This window comes from Sceloporus undulatus, chromosome 6 (genome assembly GCF_019175285.1).
Source record: "Sceloporus undulatus isolate JIND9_A2432 ecotype Alabama chromosome 6, SceUnd_v1.1, whole genome shotgun sequence".
Classification (NCBI taxonomy): Eukaryota; Metazoa; Chordata; class Lepidosauria; order Squamata; family Phrynosomatidae; genus Sceloporus; species Sceloporus undulatus.
This window is the reverse complement of record NC_056527.1, coordinates 26,697,400-26,712,388: the sequence shown is the minus strand read 5'-3', so window position 1 is coordinate 26,712,388 and position 14,989 is coordinate 26,697,400. Positions and strand designations below refer to the sequence as shown.

Genomic DNA, 14,989 nt, shown 5'->3' with positions numbered 1-14,989 from the left:
AATTTGCTAAACTAACTCAGAACAGCAGACTTGAGTTTAATCAGAAGTGTGGTACCTCCATGTTCAAATTTTCAGCTCATGTTGACTGAAGTTTCCTGTGTCTTTCTCGCCCCACCCTTGTTTTAGATTCTTCTATTCAAGATGGTTTCCTGGAAGCGTGTGTTTGTGTCTTGTCTGTGTGACCTTTTCTCTATATAGGGGACTGAACCAGTAGATCCTTAGACTAAACTTTGTGTCGGCTTTAATTTTTTTCAACTTTGCCAGAATTTTATTTAAGGTCTTACTAACTGTAGTTTTCATCCCCTGAGTGCTGAGGCAGATCTCTTCCCTCTGAATGGTTATACCCCCCGAATGTTGCTTATGAAATAAATATTTGTGCTTAAGATTGTGGTTCCGAAGGTGTGTTTCTGAAGCATGCTTCTCAAGAGCAAAATGTAGAGTTATTTTGTATTATTATTGCGCTCACCGTCTGTGATCTTTGTACGTATAGACACTGAAGCAGTTTTGTGGGCCAGCTTTCTCTAAAGGCAAGACCAGACTCCTCCATCTGAGTTGTGAATCTTTAATTTTCATGTCTTTAATAAATCACCTACAGTCAGCCATACTTAGCAATATGTTGATACCCCTATCTACTTAGTAATAAAATAGAAGTAAAATGTTTAACAGTGGAAGAGAATAAGAAAACTTGACCAGTTAGTCATCGTAGAGAAACTACAACATGATGGGGGAGAGAAAATAATCAATGGGTAAATAGGTTAGAAGTTGGACTCCTCGCCCTAGATCAGATAGCATCAAAAGAATAAAGTTGTAGATTACTCCTTCCAGCCATCGTGAAAATTAATTGCTAATACTAACAATAATCCGAGTAGGATTTAAAAAAAATCTGGCTTAGAATGCTCTATTGTCCCCCTCGACTAGAGACAATCTTCATATCCTACCAACATCGGAATTATAATCCTATTTGGATTTAGGTGTGGCAAGTGTCTCTTAAAGGTAAAGGGAGTCCACTTGACTTGAATTCTAGTCCTAACTGACTGTAGGTGTGGTGCTCATCTCCATTACTAAACAGAAGACCAGTGTTGTCCAAAGTCTCTCTGGTGGTCATGAGGCCAGCATGACTGCACCGAACACTGTTACCCTTTCTGTCAATGCCCAGCCTGGAAGATGGCTTGGAGGACTCAGAGGATGAGCTAGAGCCTCTGGGATCTGAAACCTATAATGGAGGAGCCAGAGCCCCAGGGGCTTGAACCTGAATGGATGAGCCAGAGGCTGGCCGCTAGTTCTGCTGGAGCAGAGGCTATGGCCCCTCCAGAGGTTCAGTCATCAAGTTTTGGCCTGGTAGCCGAGGGCTGTGGACATGGAGGAGGATCGGGCAGTGTGCCTACCTTCAATGAGCCGTCGAGCAAAGAGAGGGCCTCTCGAAGATGACTCGGAGGCTTATGACAGAAGCTCCTTCGTAATGCAGGCAACAGCGAAGGCCAGCTCAGAACTTGCCTATAAGCACCACGAGTGTGTGGTTCTTTGCCAGTGGATATACTGACTCTTTTAGGGAAAGACTCTGTCTCTGGCTCCTTGGCTTTTTGTCTTGAATACCCGGAAACCTTGACCTGGGACGGCTTCACCGACCTGCCTATCTGTTACCCCCTGAACCTTGGACCGTCTGACAATTCTCTTGGTAATCCCTTTTGGTAAAGCTAACTGCAACTCTCTAGGACTGTGTAGCTTACACTGAACTTGCTGTGGCTGGGAGGGGGTTGTTTGTTTGAGAACTAGCTGCCTATAAGCCCTTTGGCTGCTTTCCCCGGACACCTTCTCACCGAAGTGGTACCTGTGTTATCTACTTGCACTGGCATGCTGGTTGAACTGCTAGATTGGCAGAAAGTGGGACTAGTGAATGGAGCTCACCTATTAATGTGGTACTGGGCCTCAAACTGCCTAACTTCCAATCTTCCAGAATGGTGTCTTAAAAACCAGAAGCCACTGCCCTCTCTAAACATTGTCTCTTACCATTCTAAATAAATGCTGCTATTTTTATAAATATCATAAGAATTACTATATCTGCTTGTAAGCACAATTCATGACTTAACATATCATCACACACTGTGTTATGCGGCGTTATGCATCAACTCTCTAGAAAACAAAAGTTTGGTTATTACCTATAAAGCCCTACATGGCCTGGGCCTGAGTTAGTAAGGGAACGCCTCTCCCTACATAATCCGCCCAGCACGCTCAGGACAGCTCGGGCACAAAATATTAGAACACCCAAAACCAGGTTGAAAACCACCTCTTGTAAAATGTTTTCTGTGATGGCCCCTAGACTTTGGAACAACCTACCGGAAGAGATCCTCGTATACCGTCTTCTTGAGAGCCTGTCAAGAGGCGATGTGAAGACAGATCTCTCCAGCTGGGCCTAGTCCACCAATCTCCTCTAATCTGAATTGTAACATGATGACTCGATTCTTAAGACTGTGAGCAATACTGTACAGCTCTTCCCTTTTTAGTTTCTGATTGATGTAGTTTGGTATTATCTATGTATTTTATCATGTTTTTACTGTGCTGTAAAATCCGCTTCGATCCGAAGGGAGAAGTGGAGATATAATAAAATATATTATTATTATTATTATTATTATTATTCGAGCGCACTTGAGTCACCCTGAAAGTTCATCCATCATTCATCCCGCCAGCCCATTGAATCCAGCATACCAAACAGTGCACTTTTCAACTGCAAATCCTAACCACTCCTTACTGGGAGCAAATATCACTGGAGACAATGAGACATATCATCACACACTGTGTTATGCTGCTTACGCCATCAACTCTCAGAAGATGAAGTTAATTATTTGCCTCGATCTTGGGACAGAACTCTTTTAACTCTTGAAATAAGTGGGCGGGTGTAACAGAACTCGCCGCGTTGCAGCGGTCTGGGCGGCCCTCCACATAGATGTCCGCGGGGGACCGGGCCATTTTCAAGACGGCCCGACTCCCCACGGGCCCGAAAAAAGAAGCTCCTAAAATGGAGCTTCTTTGGCGTCGCGGTTTGCGACGTTAGAAAACGAGGCGCCAGGGGCGCGCCGCTACTCAGCAGCGGCGCGACCGTCTGTGACGCTGTAGCGTCCGAGCTTAAAGGAGGGGCTGGCGCCCAATGTAGAAGGGCGCCCGCATCCTTGTAACGGACGTATCCGTTACAGGTCCCAGGGCGTCTAAAAAGACGCCCCTTTTTTAAACATGGGACGTCCTCCTACGTCCCTAAGGGCTACTCTCTAAAAGCCCCTGGCCGTAAGAAATAAGCATTTTGTGAAACTACAGTCTCCTTATAAGAGATCTCTTCATAACTGTGAAATCAAGAAACCAGGTCTCCTCAATTGCTCTACAGAAATCTCGTGCTTCCACCATGATTTTCTTTACTTACGTTTTTCATAAGAAATCCTAAAAGATGAAATGTATTTTTCACTCAAAATATAAACTATTCCGTCTAGAAATATCACCTCTTAAGTTTACTAATTCCCGATTGACCTCATCTGCTGATAACATACTCATGTATGTGCAACCTTTGAGACAAGAGTAATGCTGGTGCCTGGCTTTTCATAGTTGAGCATACTTCTCAGATGCATTGGGGGAGTCTACAAACACTCAAGCTGCCCACTTGTCTATCTTTCAATGAATGTCAAAGGTGCGGCAAGATCCCACTGCATAGATTTTCCAGACTAATATGGCTATATCTTTGAATTACCACATTGGCTGATAATATTCTCTGTAACACCTATACTTGTCACAAAACAAGGTCACGGCAAAGTTTCTGAGCAATCTAAAGCAAGAAATATAATGGATGTGATTAGATAAACAATAATCATTATTCCTCAGTATGAAATCAGTGTTGAAACAGCTCTATTAAACCCACACAAATATGGGTTCCTTTTTTTGACTGAAAAGCTGCATTACAAGAATAATTACGAATATATAATTATGAATAGATTTAAGGAGATATCATAGTTATGCTGAGTCTTTCTATCTATTATGACGTCATTATTCTGCCTCTTACACTAACCTGAGCAAGTTGCAGATCTCTAAAAGATAAAAATCTTCAAACATTGCCACTTCTGCTAAACTATCCACTTATTTCTAAATGAAATAATAACTTCCTACTGGAATTGAAAACTGCCTAATCGTCACCTGAACAAAACTTGAAGAACTGGTTTGCTGTTTTTTGTTAAATGCCTTTGAGTCAATTTCAGCTCATTGTGATCCTGTGGATGAGAGCTCTCCAAGACCCACAGTCTCCAATGCGCGGCTTCAGTCCTGCAAACCAGTGTTGCTCTGGAATGCTCAAGTAATGATGGGAAATTGAGGCAGCTTGTGGGCAGAAAGCGCCAGAGGGAGCTGCATTATCAGAGCCAAAGTAGACTTTTTCCCTCAGCTCAAAAACTATACACCTACTGAAGCATACATTTCCTAGTTGGGCTGGAGCTCCATCCTTCTGGGCATGGGGCTTGGTAGTTTTGTTGCTGGGACTGGTGGAGGTGTCACACCTTCTCGCCATTGTTTGCAGAGGACAGTTGCCTTCTCCTCACAATCCACAACATCCCATAATCCGGCTGCAGTTCCTGTTCTCATGGCCACACAACCGGACGTTGCCCTTGTTGAAGACAAGATAGAGACAGGGACAATGAGAGTTGTCTTAACATAAGCAACCCCTCCCTCCAAAAAGGATTTCTACGGTTAACAGAAATCTTATCCCTGTAGATTTGGAGTATATACCAGGCATATCTGAATTCCAGTGGTTAAGAGGTTATCTCCATTGGTCCATCTGAAGGTCCTGGAGTTGAACATCTGAAAGGCCTATCCAGAAATAGCTTTCATACGCAGTCCAACTAGACTAGTCAAATATCTGGTCATAGCTGAGGAAGAGAAACATGTAATAGAATGTTTGAAAGCACACAGGTTTGATTAACATAAAACAGGTGAAATTAATAGCACAGAACAGGAAGGCCAAAATCAGAAGTCTCAAGACAGTGAGCCAAATAAAGAATTACAATGAAAGGAACGCATGGTAGATTATCCACAGAGGAATTTAAGTCTGATAAATGGAAGAAAAATTGCAGTCAAATGGCAGTAAAATTGTATGATATGGAAAGCATCTAGCAAAGCTTGCCCATTGTACATGTCATCCAACTATCACATAGAAGTCATTCTATATTATGGAAGGGTCTGCCAGATGTGATCCATTATATACCAACCTTAAACAGCTCCAAAAAAAAACCTGTTTAAGACAGATCTCTTCCAGCAGGCCTTTCCTGAATCGATAACAGGCCACCAAGTAAGTTGAACCTGTTATTTCCTGATTTTTGCTACAGCCATGTTGATGTTTATTATTTTAAGGGTATGTGTTAATAGTAAACTGTTTAATTGTATGTTAGGGGAGCTGGTTATTGGATATGGGATTGTGTATTTTAACATGAAAGCCCTACATGGCCTGGGTCTGTCTATTTGAAGGAACGCCTGCTCCATATAGTCCCCCGTACAACTCTGGGTCCCTACGGAAAAAACCTCTACAATAAGAAAGACCAGATTGGTGGTGGGACCTCCAAAGAATCAAATTTCTCGGCTGCTACCACCGGCCCTAACCAGCCAAAATTTGGAATGACCTGCCCAAAGAATTTTTCAATTATCCTCGCTGGATAATACCCAACCGCCTCGATCCCCAAAGGAAGAGGGCGGATATAAATAAGATATTCATTCATTTCAACGGCACTGATTGTGTTGCATAGAGAGGCCAGGATATAAATACATTTTAGTAGTTATTATTTATGATTTTCTCTCTCTGTCGTCCCATCGAACAAGAGTTGGAAGTGACCTCAAGGGTCATCCACCTCCAACCCTTTGGCCATGCAGGGAAATACAATCAAGCACCCCTGATAGATGGCCATCCAGCCCTGTTTAAAAACTTCCAAAGAACGGAGATGCAACCACACTCTGAGCAGTGTATTCCACAGTCAAACTGTATTAGTGTAGTCCACTAAGTGGATAAGAGAATCGCTTTTTTCTGAAAAGCCATTTTTCTTGTTTCCAGACTTTCCACCACAATTGGTCCTTCCTGTCTTACACTGATTTATAGATAACACTATATTTTATCACATGTCAAAATGGACATATATTTTGTTCTTTTTCTTTCAAACTTAGAGTAAACCAGGCATACCTGTCCTCCACTGTATTAAAAAATCCCTTGTTTGCGTCACAGAATATCTTTGCTCTGAAAATGTACAACAGTCACGCCAATGAAGTAACAAGATAAACCGTGTTTGCCAGCCCCTGTCCATAGAAAAGAACCAACAGCCACAGGTTATTGCAACATCGGTATAGTCAATTCATTTCATATGTTGCATAATCGAATCCTTTTTATGCAAGAATTGGCCTAAAATGGACTTCATGGGGAACCAATAAGGATCCACAATGACTATGTTGAAAAGTGTTTTCTTTCTTCAAAGCACATTTGTTGGGCATAAAAAACCTGGGCTAGAATCCTCTTTATGACTTACACAGGTTGATACAGAGATGTGGACACACTGATACAGTCATAACAAGGAAGGGAAGAGAAATTAATAAACCAAAAGTTAGGTAAACAATATTAAGTTTGTGCATGAGTTAGCATTGCAAATACTCCGGTTTATTTTCATTGAAATGTTTAGGTGGTTGGAACCAAAGAGAAACATAAAGTGATAGATCTACAGCCATTTATAATTTAAATCATTGCCATTGAGCAATCCCTCCACCCCCTTTCCCAAACAGCGCAAACTACTCACTAGCTGCAGTGGGAGTGAGAAACTCTGTCTCCATGACTGTGGATCACTATTTTTGGTGAAATCACATGGGAATATTTTTTCCTCCATGTCAAATTCTAGACATTTCTGGATGAAAGCCGGGCCTTTGTTTGAGCTAAACAGGACAACGGGGGAGTGGAATTTATCATTACAGTATATGTATAGTCGTGACCCCGGAATTTTATTTGGGGGATGGTGTTAAAATTGCTCTAACAGGAACCCTAGCTCTAACAGACACTGCAAAAGTGCAAAGACCTTCTGTGTCATTGCATGGATCAATAAGATGCCATCACGAGAGTGAGACTTTGCACATACAGTGCAGGTGGTGCAGTGGTAGAATTCTAAAGTGCCAGTGTTCATTGATTACACCTCCAAAGAAAATAAAAGAAAATAAACAATATAAGCAGCTTTCAAAACAGTTTTCAGCAATATCTCACACAGTACAGGTTTGTAAATCTAATGGGTAAAGATCAGAAACAAAAATACAATAGAAGGAGGAAGTTGTGAAGAACTGGATGTGATGGAGTAGGACAGTGGAGTCACTGAGAAGGGGGATCCTGAGTGCCCTCAGGAAGCCAGTGTGGCACAGGAGGACTTTTACTGCTCACAACAGTATGGCATTATGAACTTATGTGGAATAAACTGCAACAAGACTGATAGGCCATAGCTTCACAAACCTGTCAAAAAAAGAGAGAGCTGAACCAGGTCAGTAATTTTATAACAGAGATTTGTTTGAGACCTACGTTCGGCATTTGGGTCATCCGGTTCGGCTCTCAGGAACAGATGACAAAGGTTTTCTTTTACAGATATAACCAAATTCACTTCACAGTAAGAATCACCCCAGACCCATTCTTGACAAGGAAAGTAAAGAACATAAAATATTGTGAAGATAGAATAGTCAATACTTTTTAAAAATAATCTAAGGCTTTATGCCAATACAAAGCACTCAGTTTTACATGAGTTGACAACTGCACAAAATGTTATGGCCTGTTATATGTGCACTTCTCTGCAATCTGCAAGCATAAACATACTTGTACATGAGAAAATATGTAAGAAGTATTTGGTCAAGTCGTAAATTATAAGCAACACATTTTCAACCTGCAGGAAGCAGTAGAGAGTAAAAATACATTTTCACCCCAGCTTGAGATCTTCAAACTGACATGGCACAATTCATATTTATGAATTTTAAACAAAACATAAATTTCAGGCTATATATTTCTATTACAAAAATAAAATTCGGTGACACCAAGTTTCTTTAGTCTTTATAAATCGGGCTTATTGTTTAAATCTGCAAATTATTCTGAAAGTTTTTGTTTTTACAAAAATAGTATTGTTATTTTTCTTTCTTTCTTTTTGTTTTGTTTTGTTTTGTTTTTGATTCATTTGTTTGCACATATTAGGAGTTTGCAATTTTGTAGTTACTATTAAGGACTATACAAGATCTATCAGTTTGCACCATCAGAGCCTGGAAATGTTATTCAGCAACTTGTCTGGCTTTTGACGGGCCATTCCTATCCATTGCTGGTGTGTTCTTAATTACAAAAGCTTTCCTATCAACATGTTGTTCCTCAACTACCTAAACAATATTGAAGTTGTATGCACAGTTCCTTGATGGTTAGCCCCACTGACCATGGAAGGCTTACTTCCAAGTAAATCTAATAGGACTGGATAAACATTGAAATTCAAAATTACTTTTTCATAGGCCAAACACTGATTTGTTGTTGCAGTCCCATGCAGAAGGTGGCATGTAATCTGTGATGAAGAGGGATCTTGGAGGTCTCCCATTCATAGGGTCACCATAGATCAGAGTTGACAATGGCAAATAATAGCAACAACAAAGTCTATTAATTCCTGTATAGTAGGCATTACTGTTCTGCACAACTGAGCAAGAGAAGAACAAGACAACAAACCAACAAAGGCAACTGTTGTATGGGCAGGTCCAGTTTTAGATAAATGTCTAAACCTGTGATTCTTAACTTGTAGGCCATGGACACCCTGGTCCCATGATGAGACTTTAGTGAGTACAGTCTGCCCTCGCCCATACATGGGGGATCCGTTCGGGACCCCCCCCCCATAATGGGAAAAGAGTGAAGCTCAAGCACCAGAGGAAATAATGGGCATGCGGCGTGAGTACACGCCCCATATTTCTGCTGGGCTTTCCTCTGCGATGCTCAAAGCCAGGAAGGCAGCCCGCCTATAAGGAGGGCCCGACTATATACAAACCAGGTGCAAAAAAAAAAAATAAATCCGGTATCATTTCAATGTAAATATTTATATCAGGCTGATCTTACTTATCCAGAAATCCAAAAATCACAACACTAAAACTTTTTCATGGTGGCTTCAGATAGTGACACTTTTGATTTCTTATGGTTCGATGTACATAACTTGTTTTATTACAAAAATATTTTAAAATATTGTGTAAAAGTACCTTTAGCTATAAAGTAGTGGTAAAGTGTATATGACACAGAATAATTGTGAGTTAAGACGTGGGTCTTATTTCCAAGACATCTCAATATAAATTTAGTGGCAATACAGGTATTCCAAACATAATAATCATCAATAACATAACATTGAAATCCCAACCACGCTGTCCCAGCATTGTGATAAAGGATAACCACCTTGCCCTTTTTTTGTAAAGATCACACGCTTTCTCAACATTTCTCAGTGTCCATAACCAAAAAAATTAAGGAATACAACAGGGCAAAACTGTACATCTCTGGCCCGCAGTATGGGGTGCTTTTGTTTTACCTCTCCACTCATGATGAACCAGTCTTCCTGTATATTTTTTTATGTGGTGTGGGTTCTCCTCGCAGGCCACGAGTCGGAATCTTCTGCCTGAGTACAATCCCTCCATCAAAACATGGGGGCTTCCGGTCATTCAGTCTATCCACAGAAGGTCTGTTGTGTTCTAAGAATCTAAATGCATGTGTTATTTCTTCTTTACTTAGCTGAAAGAGTACGCCTGTTGAACAGGACTGTCTGGTACATAGCTGTAGGGGTGTATAGTTGCAGAAGTAGGAAGAGCATGTCACAACAACTCCATTGGTATTTTTGTGTAACAGCGAAACATTGGAGCGGGATCCTTGACAATTGTACAGTTGTGCAGCTCCTAATAGCCATTTAATCTTTAATATCTAAAGGCTCATTGCTTATAGGCACCTTAAACACACTTCACACTGATTAGGGAGATCAAATAGTCTATCACTGGAATATGCAAGGGATCCTGTCGCCCTTTGAGATTAACTTAAAGAAGTTCTACAAAACCTTTGCATACTGTTTCAGACTAACATGCTATATCTTTGCATTTCATGTGTCAGTTACACTGAGGAGTGAAAAGCAGCCCTCAGAGTCCCATTTTCCCTCAAATCTAGCTCTATTTCTGGCAGATTCTTTCTAGAATTGCTGTGGCTGTAGTAATCAGGAACATTAATAACTCATTTTCTCAGAACTAGATGGATGCTCAAATATATTACTGTCGCAGAAAATTGACTTGTTTGTGATAGAAAGATACTTTAACAAGTTAAAAACTGACTGGATACGTATGGACACATGGATACACAAAACACATAAAGAGGCCAGAACCATTTTTGGATATACATACGGTAACCAAGCTGAGAAATCAACAAGCTGTATTCTCATGTTGTGTATACTTATTAAATCTCCATCCGGCCTTGTCGGCAGGACAACAATGCATCACTCCATGTCTTCGGTCTCTATGACAAACAGTAACGTACCCTGTGTAGCATCCAACCATCTATATCGACAGAAAGACTGAACAACTTAACCTCAATCCACACAATAGAAATACAGGAAAGTTTTTTGAAAAATTAACTTAGGTGCGGTACACACGGTGCTAAAGCACCGTGCTAGGGTTACAGGGACGCTCAGCAACCGCACAGTCCCTAACCCTAGCACATACGGACGGCACGATAATGGTGGCACCCTGTGCACATGGGTGCTGCCATTATGACATCATGGCCACGCTGCGTCCAAACAGCGCGATGTGGGCGCTTGGGGCACCTTTTCAGCATCATGGGAAGGAGCTCCGTTTCAGAACTCCTTTTGCGTGCACGTATTGCTAGCGCAGCCTTTACATGGGTGTACATGGGCCCGCGCATATCCAAATACAATATATCCAAATCCACTAGAGAAAAAAAAGAGATGAGCATTCAAGTTTACATAGGAAGAACAAAAACATATGTCAACAGATGACCTGAAGACACAAACACATGCACTCACATAATAAATTTTGCTTTTGTTTACAGTGAAGTAAATGCAACTTATTTCAGCGGATCTTAATTTCAAATAAATAGATGTCCAAAATTAGCACAATTAAGGGATCCAGTGCAATTTTCCATTGTACAACTGGATGTGCAAGAGATAGCATATTTAAACTATATACAGGGTGATTCAAAAAGAAAGGTGCAAAAGTAAAATTGTTCTTATTCAGTTTGCCACCATTCTTTTAAAACTGTGTGCGCGCGCATGTGTGTATGTACATATGTAGCAGTAACATACACACACACATGAATGAATCTTGTCTGTTTATATTTATATTTCAGCATGCTTTCAGAGGGAGCCTGGCTTGGTTTAAATAGATTAGACCCTGAGAAAGGATGGACTTGGAGTGATGGATCGCCTGTAAGTAAATTAATACTGATGTATCTGGTAGCATAATTATTATTAACCCAACAGTGTAAATATTGGACTGGAAAATGTTGGGAGAGAGCACACAATTGATCACTAACAGCAGTCTGAAATTTCAAACAGTAATATTATTTACAGAGTTTCATCTTTAATGAAATGGCAGGGTAGATTTTAATGTGTTGAACTTTTGTATCTGACATTAAGAGGGGTATTAACACTATTTACAGGGTTTTTTTTGTTGTTGCTCTTTTCCATTAACTTTTCTGCTGATGAATCTTTGTCTATTTGCCTTGAAATCTCTTTGTTTTACATAGGATCTTATATCGCACTGTATAGTATGCAGTCATATACACTTTGGGTTATCAGCCTGTTAGGTCTTGCTCATATCCACACAAACGCAGCACACCCTAGAACATCCTCTAGGCTCCCCTGATGCTACAGAAGAAGAAAAAAGTTATCTGAGAAGTTTCTCAGCGATTATGCAGCATCTCAGAGTCCCCCCCAATTTAAACCTTTCACATAGTGGTCTAGTGAAGTCAAGGAAACTCCTTTGTTTAAAATGTTTCACTTTTAGAACCCATACACTGTGACTTTTATGCATTGTTCAAAAGTTTGAATAAAGCTTATTGACACTATATAAATATGACTGTATGTAGCTGAACATTTTTGTCACATACACAGTGTGTACTTCCAACATGTGAATAAATATCAGCAGATAACTGACTAGGGCTGCAAAAAAGGTTTTGGATGTGAAAATTGTGATTGTGGTTTAGACAGGGATCAAATTATTTACTGAAACTGCTCTTATTGTTTTGTTACTGCTTGGTGAGAAAGAGTGAGTTAGCAATAGCAATAGCAGGTACATTTCTCTACTGCTTATCGGTGAACTCAGCACTCTCTAAATTGTTTATAATCTGTAAACTAATTGCCCCCAACAAGCTGGGTACTCATTTTACTGACCTATGAAAAAATGGAAGGCTGAATGAATCTTGGAGCTCTAGGACTGAACTCATAAGCTTGTGGTTGCAGTACTGGTATTTAACCACTGTGCCACCAGGGCAGAGTTCAGATAGATGATGGTCCTCTTAAAAATCACATGGAGGTTTTTCCAGGATGAGTACCTGAAATCAGGAAATGCTGAAGACGACCTGGGATGTCTTGCAAGAGAAGCACGTGTATCAATATTAAGCCATGATCACATTGCAAATCACAGTGTAGGACTGGACATTGCCTCTTTGCTTTAGTGTTGTCACATGGTTTCATTTAAAAATACCATCACAACAATGAAACAAAGTCTGCCCTGATCTAATCCATAATCAGAGAACCCATCTGATAAATTTAAGAGTGTAGGAAAAGAAAGAGGAGGGTGTGTGTTACCACATCTAAAGTTATATAGTCTGGGTCCTCGGTGCACTTCAGCAGCCAATTTTTTAAGTCAGAAAGGTCCCAGTTCCAAAATAATGCTGCTGAAGCATGCTTGGGACCCAGGCTGCAGCTGGACTGGATTCTCCCGGCAGCTTCAGTGGCAAAATCCATGTGATAGGACCCGGCTGCCTCCCAAATTACACTTCAGTTTGGAGGAGGTAAACCAGATTATTTAAGCAATGTGATAAGGTCCAAAAAGACAAACAAATGGGTCCTTGAACAGATCAAGCCTGAAATACCCCCAGAAACCAAGATGATCAAATTGAGGCTGTGATACTTTGGCCACATCACGAGATGGCATGACTCATTAGAAAAGACAATAACGCTAGGAAAGGTTGAAGGTAGAAGGAAGAGAGGAAGGCCATACACCTGATGGCTAGATTCAGTTAAGGAGCCCTGTTACATCTGTCTCTTTTCTAGCATCATAACTGGTGGTTTTAGTCAGACAATGTGTAACAGAACTTTACTTCTTTATTTATAGCTAGACTTTGAAGACGCACATGAAAACTCATCCCCTTACCTAAATACGCAACCAACTTGCAAAAGCTTGTATAGATATTATTCAAAATGGAGAACCTCTTCATGTGAGTTTTTGATTAACTGGATTTGCCAAATAACAAAAGGTAAGATGAAAGTTCAGTTACAATATATTTATTAAACAAAATAATTAAGGGCTTCATTTACTAGGTCTTTAAGATTCCATTACTAACAGTCTTTTCAGTGAAGGAGATTTAAACAGTGTTCAACTAAGTGTGCATAACCTCCATTATAAACATTACAGAATTAAAATGCTTGGGTTTCAAGTAATATTACATTCTGAAATTCCAGGACATTGAATAAATTGTGAATAAAGGTAAACCCTTGTTATTCTTTCTTTCTTTCTTTCTTTCTTTCTTTCTTTCTTTCTCCTCCTCCTCCTCCTCCTCCTTTCTTCTTCTTATTCCCCCTCCCCCCCCCCCATGGAACAAAAAATGGCTTACAAATGAAAAGAAATACAATTAAAAACAGATGTTATCATTATAATCTACTTTATTATTTGTAATTACAGAATGTTATACTATGGTAAGCTATAAATATAAAATGTGGTAAGCTATATTTTTATTTGTATTAACTATTTGCCGAATGAGATAGATTGCACTTGCTTGTTTTGGTTATTAACTAATACTTATTTGATTTTTCAGGTGTATCCTTAAAACCAGAACCAAGAGATACTTTTGGTATGTTGGGCAATTTTATATCAAAAAAATATAATGTTTGTAATGTGTACTGACACTTGGCAGTGCCACTGTATACGTGTTATTTCTTTTCTTTTTTGCAGACTATTCTTTCAAAATTGTTGAAGATGGTTGGATTGAGTATGGGAGCAATGAATATTATTTCAGCAATGCCACTTTGCCTGCAGAAAGGGCCCAAGCATTCTGCAAGAAGCATGGTGGTGGTCTCACAGTCATTGAGACTGAACGCGAAAGAAAGTTTTTGTGGAAATATGTAAGAAATACATACGGCATATGTTTCTTGAATCATAATAGTTTGGCATAAAAAAGAAGAAGAAGAAGAAGAGAGAAATTTTGTGGGGATTGCCATTTCTGTGTCTGTTCATCTTTTTGTTCTGTAACAATAGATATAAAGTATCCAGAAACTTGCAGAGATTAAGACTTGTGATATGAGCCTTCATGCTCACCTACTGTAGTATGAAATATTTATAAGAAAGTGCAGGTTGCCAAAAGAAAAAAAAAAGCATATTATTCCCTTACCGAATGGCATCACTAATTTGCGTTGGTTTAATGCAATCAAGGATCCAGCTACACACAGTGCAGATTATACCTAAAACTACAAAATTTTATGGTGTCTATCAACCCTACATAATCTTGCATAAAAACTGAACATGCATGTAATATAGCCATACACATGAATAGAGTTGTCAGGTTTTGGTTCTCCAAATCCAGCTTATTGTGTAGTATCTACACAAGTATAAGTAGTATAAGAATTGTACATGTTTTCCTGGAGCTGGTAGTCAGCATGTGATATATATCAGGACACATAAGCAGAGTTGCCATATTTTAGTTCTGTAAATTCAAACATACTGTGCTCATTATTTTCTC

The 14,989-nt window shown here is 39.8% G+C and overlaps 1 protein-coding gene across 1 annotated transcript in view; it reads left to right on the top strand.

Annotated features, from left to right (window-relative positions):
* The window catches only part of LOC121934054 (macrophage mannose receptor 1-like), a 59,044-nt gene that overhangs the window by 18,133 nt on the left and 25,922 nt on the right, over nucleotides 1–14,989 (top strand). The window contains exons 14-17 of the mRNA XM_042474038.1: nucleotides 11,378–11,456; nucleotides 13,369–13,510; nucleotides 14,069–14,104; nucleotides 14,206–14,375. Of these exons, the coding sequence (XP_042329972.1) occupies nucleotides 11,378–11,456; nucleotides 13,369–13,510; nucleotides 14,069–14,104; nucleotides 14,206–14,375 (427 nt within the window). The remainder of the gene's footprint in view (nucleotides 1–11,377; nucleotides 11,457–13,368; nucleotides 13,511–14,068; nucleotides 14,105–14,205; nucleotides 14,376–14,989) is intronic.